This window comes from Pseudopodoces humilis, chromosome 16, assembly GCF_049639895.1.
Source record: "Pseudopodoces humilis isolate 2021_Gansu_Grassland_sample_001 chromosome 16, ASM4963989v1, whole genome shotgun sequence".
NCBI lineage: Eukaryota > Metazoa > Chordata > Aves > Passeriformes > Paridae > Pseudopodoces > Pseudopodoces humilis.
This window is the reverse complement of record NC_142215.1, coordinates 19410102-19423701: the sequence shown is the minus strand read 5'-3', so window position 1 is coordinate 19423701 and position 13600 is coordinate 19410102. Positions and strand designations below refer to the sequence as shown.

General features: G+C 42.2%; 1 protein-coding gene across 14 annotated transcripts in view; it reads right to left on the bottom strand.

Annotated features, from left to right (window-relative positions):
• MYO9A (myosin IXA) overlaps nt 1-13600 on the bottom strand; it is a 174006-nt gene that overhangs the window by 99293 nt on the left and 61113 nt on the right. For 12 of the 14 annotated variants that reach the window (XM_088063197.1, XM_088063203.1, XM_088063199.1 and 9 more), the window contains exons 4-7: nt 9722-9784; nt 7954-8053; nt 5262-5318; nt 1409-1506 (exon numbers count right to left, since the gene is read on the bottom strand). In XM_088063197.1, the coding sequence (XP_087919323.1) occupies nt 1409-1506; nt 5262-5318; nt 7954-8053; nt 9722-9784 (318 nt within the window). The remainder of the gene's footprint in view (nt 1-1408; nt 1507-5261; nt 5319-7953; nt 8054-9721; nt 9785-13600) is intronic. The other 2 variants (XM_088063205.1, XM_088063206.1) reach the window with 1 other exon arrangement.

Here is a 13600-nt window from a genome sequence, read left to right as displayed (position 1 = left end):
TCATTTGGAAGTTATCTCCCCCTCCAGAAAACCGCAGGATCAGACACTCAAAGAATATCCTGGGTTGGAAGGGATCCACAAGGTTCATCAAGCCCAACTCCTGAGCCATGGCTGACTTCAGCTATAAACCCTGTTTGTCTCTATTTCTACACTCTCTTGGGAGCTAAAAATGAATAAACCCAAATGTGATTCCTAGCTATGCCAACAGCCTGTCTGGACAACACAGCTTCACCTCTCCAAGTCCTCCCTTATGTCCAAACCAGGGATACTGACTCCCCTGTTGCGAATTTTATAAAAATTTCTGTTTCCACAAAGGTGAAACCCCAATGTTCTGCTATAAGGAAATTACTTTTTAAAGTATAGTAGTACTTAAAACATCTTTCCTATATCTCAGCTGAAGGTGGTTCCTTATTTGTGCTGCAGTTGTGTAACACCAAGCAAAATAAATCTGCTCGTGAAAAATCCACTTTATTTTTGACACGCAAAATTCACCAGGAGCAACTTGTGTGCCAAGAAAAATCATTGCACAGCAAATCAGAAGTGAGAATTTACTGCATCACCCGACTCTGCTCAGTCCTGACACTTCCTGATTGCTTTGCTCAGGCAATTAAACCACTCAACAGGCTTTAGACAAACCTCGTCCTGAAACCTGATAAAGCAGCCTCTGACACAGAACATATTCACACAACTCTGGGTCCTTGGCTTTATCAATGTGTGTGGGGAAGACAGAGAAAAAGCAGTTTTGATTTCATAATTGATTTGTTACAAGTGAGGGATAAAGGACGAGCTTCTGAAAAGTCTCAGTTGTATGAAAGTATCTTTGAGGTAATTTTTTATGCCAAGTTCTTCCCAGCCTACTCAAGCCTTTCAAACCAAAAATCAACACAGGAGGGATTATTTTGTGGTTTTGGTTGGAGATGACCCCTATGAACCCTCTAATTCCATAGTATCAGAGGTGCTGTAACCCAGCTGAAGTCCAGTTTTCAAACCAGCATGTCCAGTGAATTAGCGAAAAAGGTCAGTGGGAAATGAGTCTACAGACCTAGAATTGCATGCAAAGGGTTAAGTTTGATGAGGGATAATGAGAACTTCTGATTAAACCAGGCTCTGGATTCATGACATGCAGAGTGAGACGTAATTATTCATGAACACTTAAGAAATACTTCAAGATGTCAGCTTCTGCCAACGCTCCATTTGCATGAAGAGAATCGTTAAATAGAGCAGTGAGCAAGGAATCACAGAATGGTTTGTGTTGGAAGGGACCTTAAACTCATCTGGCTCCATCCTGCCACAGCCAGGGACACCTTCAGGGATGAGGCAGCCACAGTTTCTCTGGACAATGTCCTGCCAGTGGAGGTGACGTTAACCAGGATCATCTCCAAGGCATTAAAATGGAAAATAAACTCACTGTCTGCGTGTCTTGGGCAGAAACCCCACCATCTCCATGGCGAGCTGTAGCCGCTCAAAGTCGTGTTTCAGGTCCTCCCCTTCCACGGAGAAACAATCCTGTTGGATTAAACACACAGAGGAAGCACTGACACAAATTAACACCAGATCAGGTCCAGACAGCCAAGTCAGTGCTCTGTAAATATCACTGAGTGATCTCCAGGTCTTTTATCAGCAACATTTCCAACCTGGCACTGGAAATACAACATTTTTGGCTAATATTTTCTGGAGATACAACCTTGGTTCCCAGGTTTGGCCTCTAAGGAAAGAGGAGAGTCACCCCATTCCAACAGTACGGGGAGAGTTGGTCAGTGTGGGACACCCCATACACAAAAAGGGTGGGAAATAACAAGATGAAATCTGTTCCACATTTACAGGCAGTTTACTCCACATTCAGTCCTATAAGAGGGAAAATCAGTTTTTAAATAGAATTCAGATAACTTCATGTAAATGATCAGTGGATCATTTTGTGTTTAGAGGTATCAGTGGATGATTTTCATTTAAAGCTTTGCCTTTCTTGTGTGGGAAAGGCAAAGTTTTAAATATATTTTTCAGTAACTTTATTTGAACTACCAAGAAGTTATTTCAAAACTGGGAGAATCTGAAATCCAGGATATTTTATACTTTTGGATGCTCACATGCCTGAACAGTTGAGTTTTTCCCTTGATATCAGTCACTGACATGTTCAGAAAAATCCAGTGACATTCCAGACCCACCCAAAGCTGTCCTGTACCAATATTTAAGGAACAGAAATGCTCTTTAAATGAATATATAGACCATTAATGTCAAATTTCTTCCACTTTGGCTCACTGTAGGCCTCCCATGGATCATTTATTCTTCTCTCTGCCTTTCCAGCCTATATTTAATATTCTACCCATTGCTGCCTATAAAAACTACCCATCTATGCATCAAGATGAATTTATTGTGTAGCACACAGTATTGTGCTTTTTTAAACCTTAGAGTATTTTGCTAACGCTTAAATCAAGACTTTTTACAAGTAATTAGAGACTTTTAACAAGTTAATCCAAGTGTAAGTAAATACAAATAAAAATTCTATAAAATTTTATAAAAAGTTTATTAGAATAATACAAATGAAAATTGTAGCTGCAGTTGGAATTAATTAAGCAGATGAATGCATATAGATTATTTTGGTCATCTCCTGAACATCTTATTTATCACACAAGCAAATGTGCAAAAAATTTTGCAAAAATAATTAGGAATCTGCATTACTTGTACTCACTGAGAGTACAGAAAATGAATTATAAATACAGAATATACAGAATTAAGTTATTTTATAATATCAGCTTTGTGTTTTACAGCATTTAAAGTCTCACAACCGTATCAACAAAGTTCTTCATCCCACTCCAGAGCATCATTACAGCCATAGTTATAATTAGAGTGGAAAACCTTTACTTAAGATATAGATTTATTTGTATTATTTATATATTTAAATGCTGATATTATTATTTATTGTATTGTTTACATATTTTAAATATTTATTGCAACATAGGAGACTCCCACACAACTGCACTAAAAGCCAGAGAAGTGCAGTTGGACAACAAAATCGAAATTTTTTTATCAATTGTCCTCAGAGATAAGTTAATGCTCCATGGGCAAAGTGATTTTGGAGCTGTTGAACAGTAAAACCATTTAAAACCATGCATAGCATCGATGAAGGCAGGGATTGAAATTCCAGAAGAAAAGACCAGACTATTTTAGGAAATAGTCATTAGAAAAGTGCATTTCCACCTTCCATTAGGAAGTGATCTGAAACGACCCTGCTCCAGAGCTCTCCAAAGGAACACAACAATGACATCACCAAGAGCAGGGACACCACAGGCACTGATTGCTCCCACCATAAAACCTCAGGATAAGACCTTGACTCTCCTGAGCTCCAACCCTGGTTTCCTCATCACTGCCCTTCCACTGAGAACTCAGCACAACTTCCCACCCTTGTTCTGGCAGGACCTGGACTTGGCAGGACAACACCACCCCCACAAATCCTGAAATTAGGCTGGTTTAAAGCTTTTTTTAAATACACCAAGTGCTTTTAGTGGCACTCCACATTCCAGGAGACATTTTCATTTTCTGGCATCATTCCTCCAAAATTAAGTCACGAGTCAACAGCAAAATACCCCGGACAACTCCGAAGTAGCACAATCTATGCCGAAGGCAATTTAATTAACGATTTACATAACAATTGCCCGACTCATTAATCCGCATGGAAAGACAAATTCTCTACTTAAAAGCGGATGCTCTCTGCAGTGTTCCAGCACAGGACCGCTTCCTAATGGATGATAAATGAAGGATAATTATAAAATAGAGGAGTGTCCTTGATATTGGAGCAGACAAGCGGCACAAAGTCCATCCCCACAGACCTAACTTGCCGTTAATATCCTGCCAGAGCAATTAGTTTCCCAGCAAAAGTGAGTCCCCCTGCTTCCTACAGTCACATTGAAGCGATCCATGGATTTCCATGAAAAATTTGAAGAGGATAAAACAGAGTTTCTTTATAAACTTGGGGTCTGCAGCAGGTTGTGTCCATGGGTATGGGGAGAAGCCCAGTGTAGGCTTAAGAGTGAATCATCAACTGAAGCCAGTTGATTTACCAGGACTGTGACAGAAAATGATCCCAAATAAAATTGTCCTGAACAAATTAGCAAATCAACAGCCAAATGGTAATGACGTGGTTTTGTTGCGCAGGATAAGGACACAGACGTGGCAGCCCCCAGGCTGGCAGGGTGTTCTTGGTCATGCCAGGAGAAGTAACAAATTTCAGGGTTGTTTTAATTTTAATTCCTTCAGCAAATTGTCCCAACCCATTCCTAAAGCAATTAAGGGCTTTCCAATTTATAAAGGGTATTAAGGTCTAGAACAGCATCTGCTCATCACTCCCTGCTCCTGAAGGACCCCTAAGAAAGCTGGTGGATTAAGGATGCCAACCTTAATTCAATATTTTTAACCTTGTAAGGGAAATTCCCTCCTCCCCTGCTAAGGATTTGCAGGGAAATGTTGCTGTTAAGACACTTGTTTAGCCCCAGTGAATCCCAGCTCCTTCCCAGACCACCTCTTACTCTTTGAGATGCACCAGCAAGACTTATGCAGTCATCAAGCACATGGGAAAGGCAGCAGGAAGGACAAGCAGCTGATGCCAAACATGCTTCCACATGCAGGACACACCCGTGGGGAGCAGCACGGGACACACAGACACCCAGAGCATGTCGGTGGGGAAGGGGGAGAAGCTTCACCATTCCCTTTTTTGGGGCGATCCATTTGGAAAGGATGATTATGTCAGCAGAAGTATTTTAGGAGAATTATTGTTTCTGCACTCTGAACAATATCAGGATTTGATTTTGTCACAGATGGCTGGGGGGATGTTTTTGGGTTTGCCTGTTTTTTCCTGGAAGCTGGAGAGCAGATACACCACTACAACCAGCACGTACCGAAGCATCTCCTGGGGCTTCAAGACACTGATTTGCTGTTTTATTGGGATGGAATTTCAATTTTCACATTGCTGCCACATCCCAATTTCCATAAATCATCACGTATTCTATCAGGAAGGAATGAAAACCCCCTTAGTTTTCTAAAACTGAGATGACTGTAAGGAGCTGACCATCTCCAACTGCTGAAGAAGCTTTCCAGATGGAAGGAACCATAAAAGGGCTGTACTGTCACAAACAACACCACTGCAGGACCAAGGGTGGTTAATGGGTTAAACTTCATTGGATTTGGCCTTCTTTTCATTCCCTAAAACACTCAAATGAGAGCAGCCCTGCACCAGCAACACCACGGAAGAGGCGGGTTCTTGTACTGACCGGCTCCGAGTCATAGCAATAATCATCCCAGCTCTGTCTGAGGGGTTTCTTTGTCATCTGAAAGCAAGGCAGAGCGGGTTAAGTGGTGTTCCCACCCCAAATCACCCCGACCACCTGCTCCCTAACTGGGAAAATAGTTGTTGCTGTTCTGCAGAGTCACTCCCTAGTTTTTATTTGTTTTAAGGGAAGATTTATGATGTTTTTGCATTCCTGGTGCTGGTTCCTGCTTGCAGTGCATCAGTGAGGCCCTCTCATCGATAATTCTAATGGATACTAAAACCTTTCCTTCTCTTACAGAGTTGGGGAAACCCTTGGTTTACCTGGAGTTGAAGAGCCACTGATGCCAAAATCCCACTGAAGAACTGATTTGGTTTGTATCTACTCTCAACCTCTGCTCCAGACAAATACAAGTGAAGCAAAAGTGAGATTCTTCCAAGCAATACTCCAAAGCTTTTTAGGAATTTGTGTCTTTTTCCAATCAGACAGAGATGGAGTAGAGGGAAGTCAAAGCATGTGCCAGTGACCAGCCCCAAGAGGGAGAGACAGATCCTGAGGAGCTGAAAATAAGGATCTAAACCTGCAAATGACTGATTTCAAAATGGATAAAAGTTAACAACCAGCACAGAAAATATTCAGTGAGCTGCAGGGTACACAGGGGTGGGTGCACCTTGCCACTGGGGAAGAGATGGAAAAGTCCCCGGTATTCAGGGGATAACTTTCAGTAAATTTGCATTTAAAAATAAATTGAAATCTTTATTTTCAATCTGGTTCCTGTATTTACAGAGCAGATTTTGGTGAAGTATCTGAATAGATTATGTCCCATCTGCAAAACAAACTCCCAATTTATTCTGTGTAACACAACAAGATCCGAAGAACCTGGTAGGAGGAAAGTAAAGCCTGACTCAGGACTGAGTCACTCCTTCACTTCAGGGGCCTGGTTCAATATTTTATGGCTTCTCTACATGAATATTTAATTTTCTGTAAAACACTTCAGTTCATGTCTGAGCTGGTTCTTTTTCCTTTTAAAAAGGCAGGGTCTTCTCCAGGACACACTTAAGAAGAGACTGCAAATGTTCAAGGGTAATTTTATAATTTTTCTCTTAAATGTTTCCAAAGTTTCTTTTTCCATTTCTCCACTATCTCTTTTCTCCCTTTTCTCTTTATTTTCCTTTTCCTTTCTCCTGCAGGGCAGGGAAAAGCTGCTACTGCACTATCAGATGGTCTTCATGTGAAACCATGCCCAGACCACACCTAAAAGTGCTGCTTTTCCATAGTTGTCAGTGTTAACTCTAATCCTAACTATTAAAAAATTATTTAAAAACCTGCCAAAAACTCAGAGTGTCACTACTGTCCATACACTGTGTTCAGGGAAGTCCAGAATCTGCTTCCCTGATCGACTGGACTGATCTTAGCAGCCTTCTCCAGCTTGCTTGCCCCACAGTACCTTATTTTAGATTAAAATAAACATTTCACCCTAAATTATAATATTGCTACTGGTTCCTCACATTATGTGCCATTAGAGTTCTAATTTTCCTTTAAATATAAATGCTCTTAAACTGCAATGTAAAAGAAAAGGACTGTAATTAAAAGCAATGTTTTCAACTAACAGAAAGTAACTGGATGGCCCAACAGAACTTGGGAATCCAACAAAACATTCCATGTTGGCATCTTCCCACTGCAAAAGTGTGGCACAGATGGTGCTGGAGATCACAGCACGTTCTCCAGCCAACGCCTGAGGCACAGAGACTCCAGCAAAGAGCCTCCAGCCCTCGGAGTGCTCCTCGCTTGGGAATATTTCCCAATCCTGTGATGGGTGTGTGGGAGTCGTTAATATACAATGGATTTTGGTGTTGATTGCCTGCTTTCAAAGCATGCTTTAAAAGTCCCTGGTAATTGAGAGCTATTCCTGAGTGAAGTTATACTTCTAAAAAGACTAAAGGCAGTTTAGGTTGGGCTGTGGGTCCAAGTTTCTCTCCAGTTTGGGGTTAAATAACTCTTTATTGCTCCTCATGTTTCTGCACCAAGAAAATTGCAATTGGTTAAAATCAACATGTAACTTAACTCCTCTTCCATTTATTCCTCCTCTTGTTGGTCTTTTTGAAGTCCCTACTTCCAAGAGTCACTGGATAACTGCCTAAATACCTAAAGTAAATCAGTTTATTATAAAATTATCATCATGTAAACTGAGTTTGTTAGGCTGTTGGTAACACTTCATCCATCATTAGTTCCCAGGTTTTCAATGGCTGCTGTGGTTTAGTTATATTAGAGTTGTTCTATTGTTAAATTCAAAGGGTTGTGCTAGAAGCCAGCCAGAAGCTACAGAATTAGGACTTCCTCATGCAAGATGTTATATCCCAGTATGCCACATTTTCCCTTTTTCTCCTGCTCAGGAGACAGATATTAATGAGTAAATGACATTCACACAGAGCAGGATATTCTGACTGTTTCTCCCTCCAGCAATCAAAAACTCAATATATTTAACATATCCCAGGCACAGAAAACACTGATTATTTTTTCCCTGAAACACTACCAGGTGCTCAGATTGCTAATGCAGAATTATTTCAGTGATGGAAGACTTCCTAGAAACTATAAAAACCAACTTTTACTACTCCACACCTCTTCTTTATTAGCATTAAGTATCAGCAGAAGAAAAGGCAAGACCATAGATTGTATTCCTGTATAGTGCTCCCACCTGGTTAAGGTAATGATATTCCTCTGGCTGCTTCAGGTGAAATGCTGATCTCTCCTCCTCGCTCGCTCCTGCCAGGAGGTAATAAAATACATGGTAGTTCCTGGTGACAAATGAAAAACAAAAGCTGTTAGACTCGAAAATGAGCAGCAGCACTGAGCAGAGGCACATGGAAACCTCCCAACCTGATTTTCCAGCTCCCAAGCTCAGGCCTGACACCATTTAGAGCTGCTCCGTTCCTGCTGTGCAGGGATGGAACAGATTCAATTATGCAATGGAGAATGAGATCCCTCTTCTCCATCCAAGGACAGACACTGCTCTAGAATCTACTTGAATAATTTCTAGCTGGGATGATCTAGCTGGGTTTTCCTTCAGAACCATGTGCAAGACCTACATATTTCACAGAATCCCATAATTACTTAGGTGGGAAAAGAGCTCCCAGCCCATGGAGTCCAACCTGTGCCCAAACCCCACCTCAGTCCCAGGCCAGAGCACTTCGTGCCACGTCCAGGAATTCCTTGGACACCTCCAGGGATGGGGACTCCAAACATCCCTGGGTGGCCCCTTCCAATGCCTGACCACGCTGTCCTAGAAGAAATTCCTGCTGATGTCCAGCCTGAGCCTCCCCTGGCACAGCTTGAGGCTGTTTCCCCTTGTCCTGTCCCTTGTTCCCTGGGAGCAGAGCCCGACCGTCCCCAGCTCCTTTATTAGAGCCCGATCTCCTTTCTTAGAATCACAACGTATTTCCTTGCAATGCAGAAATTATAATTTTTCATACCTTATTACTATTAAAAAGGCAATGACTTTGCAGTTGCAATTCCATGAAACATGACTGAAAAATCTTCAAGTATTCAAAAACTCAAATATTCAAAATACCTGAATACCACTAATGCTAAACCCAGCCCAAGGGACACTCATCTATTCTGCTTCCAGATGACTCTAACAGAGATTAACACTATTTCTTTCTAAAATTAAAACTGTGCTTTTATGTTGGATGTTTTCCAAGAGGACCCAAGTTTAATCATCTCGCAACACCCAAGAGGATGTTTGTCAAGGCTGTAGATGCTCTTTAACTCCAGGAACAGCCCTGGAGCATTCCAGAAAACTCACACATCTGTCTCCAAAGGGAAACACAGCCAGAAGTGCCAAGAGTTGAAAGACAACTAAAGGCAGCAAAATTATTTAAAAGTGGCATAATAATTACTGGGAGAGGAGAGGAATATGCAACAAAGAACATGCAGCAAATTAGGAAAGAACACTTCACGTAAGTTCATTCTTATATAATTTTGGTTCTTTCTAGAGGTCCCTCTGAAGGCTTCAGTGAACCGCAAAGAAGAATGAAAATACCATGTTTCTCTCCTAAAATGGCATATTAAGCAGTTCGCAAAGTTGCACAAGAATGAAGTAGCACACCATAATCTATCTGCCATAAAGACAACGAAAATTAAATTAAACGTAACAATATGGAAGGTCCTCTGCTCATGGCAAGGGTTGGAACAAGATGATCTTTAAGGGTCCCTTCCAATACAACCCATTCTATGATTCCTTGGTAAATCAAAGACAAACCTTGATAAAATAAGGGACTTTATTCCCTCCATTAGCACATTTCTCCCTAAACAAAACATTCAAATATAAAATGCATCATTAATCTGCAGCACAGGGTTAAGAGCGTGAAAATCCTTATCCCCTGTGCCAGCTCCACAGGGATTTACGTTATCTGTGCCACATACAGGAGTTAAACCCAAGCCTTGGGCGAAACAGAGGCACCCACCGCTCGTTGTGCTCCTGATAGACCAGTCGGGACTTCTCCAGGAGGTATTTTTCAACATAAGCTCTGCAAGGGAAAAATCAAAGCATCATTCATTGACCTGATACTCAGCTTCAATGAGCACAGCTTTATCAGGGGCTTCAGCCTTGGTACCCACACAAAGAAGTTTCAGCCTTGTTTCACTTACTTATATAAATTTCTTCCTCGGCAGAACAAGCCCAATATTATGTTTGGCTTTTGAGGTTTTTTTGGTTTGATACCAAGCCAAAACTAACTTGGATCTGAAAAACATGATCTCAGATGCCTCAGCCTATGGGCAAGAGAAATGTTGTCTGCAAGGAAGGAGCTCGGATCCCCATTTCATCCAAAGCCAGCAAAATCCCATTGCCTGCAGCCCTGGAGCTGCGCACATTTACAAATACATCTACGTGTGGAAGTGTGCAAGATGCCACTGAGCTGCAGAATCAGCCCCCAAATCCCATTTCCCTCTTCCAGAAGAGGAACCTCTCAGCAGAAATTTGGGTTATTAACTTCTGGCTCCAGTCAAAAAAAAAATAAACAATTGTGAAAGCACTGCAGTTTACATTTTCTCCTAAGAGCCTCCACAACAAACACGCTCAATCTACATATTAAATATTTTTTTCAGGTTTGTCGAGTTAAACAAAACTTCCCCAGGTTTTTTTCTTCCAAACAAACCTAACCAGTAATGACAGGGATTTAGAAGCTGGAGTTCTAAGTGGCCATTTGGATGATGGAGCTGTGTGTTTCTGCTGACAGATGCCCAGTGACGTGGCACTGACAGTCGGAGCTATGTAGGAGCTGGGAAACCCAATAAACCTTGGGCATGGTGGGACAAAAGGAGGTGCTTCCACACTGGCTCCTCCACCATAGATGGGAAATCCAGATCTAATTATTACCTTCAGCACAACTTTCTCCCTTCCTTCCATAAAAACTAAAATATAAATCATTTGGACAGATGCAGAGGATTTGTGAAAATTCTTACGGTAACTCCAGGGAGAGGCTACTACAAGTAGCAAATCCAGCTCCCCATGGGATGATCTTGCTGGACAGGAGGAGTAAAGGAAGACAGACAGCAAAGCTGTATTCCTGTTTATTCCCTGGGAGGAAGCTGGGAACAGTCAATGGATATTTCTCACATAGTTTGATGGGGTTTTTATGTTCCCTTTCTAACCTGAACCCAATTTTTCTTTCCCAAGCCATGAATTCATGGCAGGGTCAGAGAACACATGAATGAGAGCATCCCAGATCCCACTGATGAGATCCCACTGGATAATGGCTCAGACACTGCTGTACAACAACCTGCAACATGTCCATGCCCTTGGCATTCATCCCCACCCCTGTAATTTCTGCTCGGATTATAAACAACCCCAAAAATCATTCTTAAGCAATAATTTAGATCAGAAAGGTCTTCTGGAGGTCCCAAACATTATTTCAATCAGTAGAATTAAATTTATTTATTTAAATGTTAATTTTAAGAAGTTTATATTTTTAAAATTTTATTTTATATTTTTTTTAATAGATGCAGAAATTACAATGCTATTTTAGTAAAATGCTCCCTTGATTAATGCAAAGGTCACAATGAATCCATGTCCCAAGAATAACATCTGTCCCCACTTGTAACAGGAGAGTGAGCAGGAAAACCAACTTAAAAAGTTGATGTCTCCAAATTTCTTTTTATTTACCATTGTCAGCTATATCAGTTCTACCTTTAAGAGCAAAGGAAAGGAATGATCTTGTGTAAAACACTGATTTAAGCACAGAGAGGCTGCATTTCACAGGGCTTTAATTTAAACCCCTCCTAGCTGGCTCCAAAGCCTCTCCTCTCTGGCTCTTCTGCCATTCCATGGATCATGTCAGGTGTCAAGGCTTTTGATCAATTCATGGGGACAGAACAGGTTGCAAAGATCTTCCTCCAGGCCTGGTTTATCATGGACCAGGGTGCCCAAAATTAAGGAAGCCTCCTGGGAATGCCCTGAACTGCAGCACTGCTCCTGTTCCATCAGTCTGAGAGACCATCCAATATTACATCTCATGGCGTGGGGTTGGGTCCTGCTCAACCTCCTGCCTGTTCCCTCTCTTCAGGTTTTGGGTTATACTCAGAGGGGTTGTAAGCAAATATTCAACTGCTATTTTCAACCTCTGAAGGGAGGAAAACTCTGATTCAGAGCTGCAATTTATAGCTCCATTACCAAAGATACTGATATGCAGAACACAGGGTGATAATTGATTTCGGCTGTGCAAATGTAGTATAGGCTAAACTTTTACAAAAATTTTTCACAGGGAAAAAAAATGTGCTTGTGTGCCACATAAACTTTTTGGTTTTAAAATGTTTATATTTTTCTTTAAACATCTTTTCTATTCCCTGCAAGCTCACAGCAGAGTACAGTCACATCACACTGTGCAACCAAAGACCAAGAACAATCATTTTTTAAAAAGCAAAGAAAATTCCTCCTATTTTATGAACTAGAATACATGATTATCATGTTATTTGCACATCTCTGCCAAATAAAAATAGAGGCCACAACCACAGCACTGCTACATCATGCCAAGATAATACATAGTTAAAGCATTTGTTTGGTACTTGTTACCCAGGAGGTATTAAAAAATGAGGTTTATCCTTTTAATAGAACTGTGCACCAGAATTAAATAAGGGGGAAAAAAGAGCTTCAGGTTTGATGTAGGATGCAAAACCAGTGGGAAAGGACGTGGAGTACCCAAGCTCACTGAAAAATTAATGGCAGTTCTTTGTGTGATACTGTTCTGCTGGAAAATAAGAAAGCAAAAATTTTTAAAAGCAATTCTCTAAAATAATAACAAAAGTCCCAGCAAGAGGTCTCTTAGCCAGCTGTAGAAATTATACAGCCCGTGCTGTATGCTTCTACTCCTCATTTTTCCAACTGACTCAGTTAACCTGGACAAAAAGGAGAGTTAATGAAGCCCTGCTCATTTACAGCTCCTTGGAAGGGACGCCATGGAAACTATTTAAAGCCAGAGAGAAAGCTGGGTTTAGGTAATTTCATCCCTGCCATGGACAGGGACACTTCCACTGTCCCAGGCTGCTCCAAGGCCCATCCAGCCTGGCCCTGGACACTGCCAGGGATGCAGGGGCAGCCACAGCTGCTCTGGGTACCTGTGCCAGGGCCTCAACACCCTCACAACCTTTTTTTTCCCAATATCCCATCCATCCCTGCCCTCTGGCAGTGGGAATCCATTGCCCCCTTGTCCTGTCCCTCCAAAGTCCCTCTCCAGCTCTCCTGGAGTCCCTTCAGGCCCTGGCAGGGGCTCTGAGCTCTCCCTGGAGCCTTCTCCCCTCTCTGAGCACCCCCAGCTCTCCCAGCCTGGCTCCAGAGCAGAGGGGCTCCAGCCCTGGAGCAGCTCCGTGGCTCCTCTGGACTCTCTGCAGCAGCTCCAGCTCCTCCCTGTGCTGGGGCAGCTCTGCAGGTGGGCTCTCACCTGAGGGGAGAGAGGGGCAGAATTCCCCCCTTTCCTGCTGCCCATGCTGAGGGATCAGCCCAGGCCATGGGGGGTTTCTGGATTCCCAGTACACATTTCCATGAGATTCTCATCAATCACTACCTCAAAATTCTTCTCCTCAGATCTGCTCTCAAATTTCCAACACTGAAATAAATTGAGAAGCACAGTGGAGACAAGGATCTCCTTGCAATGACCTGAGAGGAAAAAGAGGCCTCCAATGGTCAGTGGCTGAGTTAAGGAGACACAGGGAGAGCCAGGGGGGAATCATGCAGTGAGCAAGAGTGTGGCTCAACAGCCTCCAGAACTCCCAGCCATAGACTAAAACCTCCCCTTGGCTCCTGAGCCTGAGGCAAACCTTTCACTCCACATCTACTGCTCAGCCCCCAC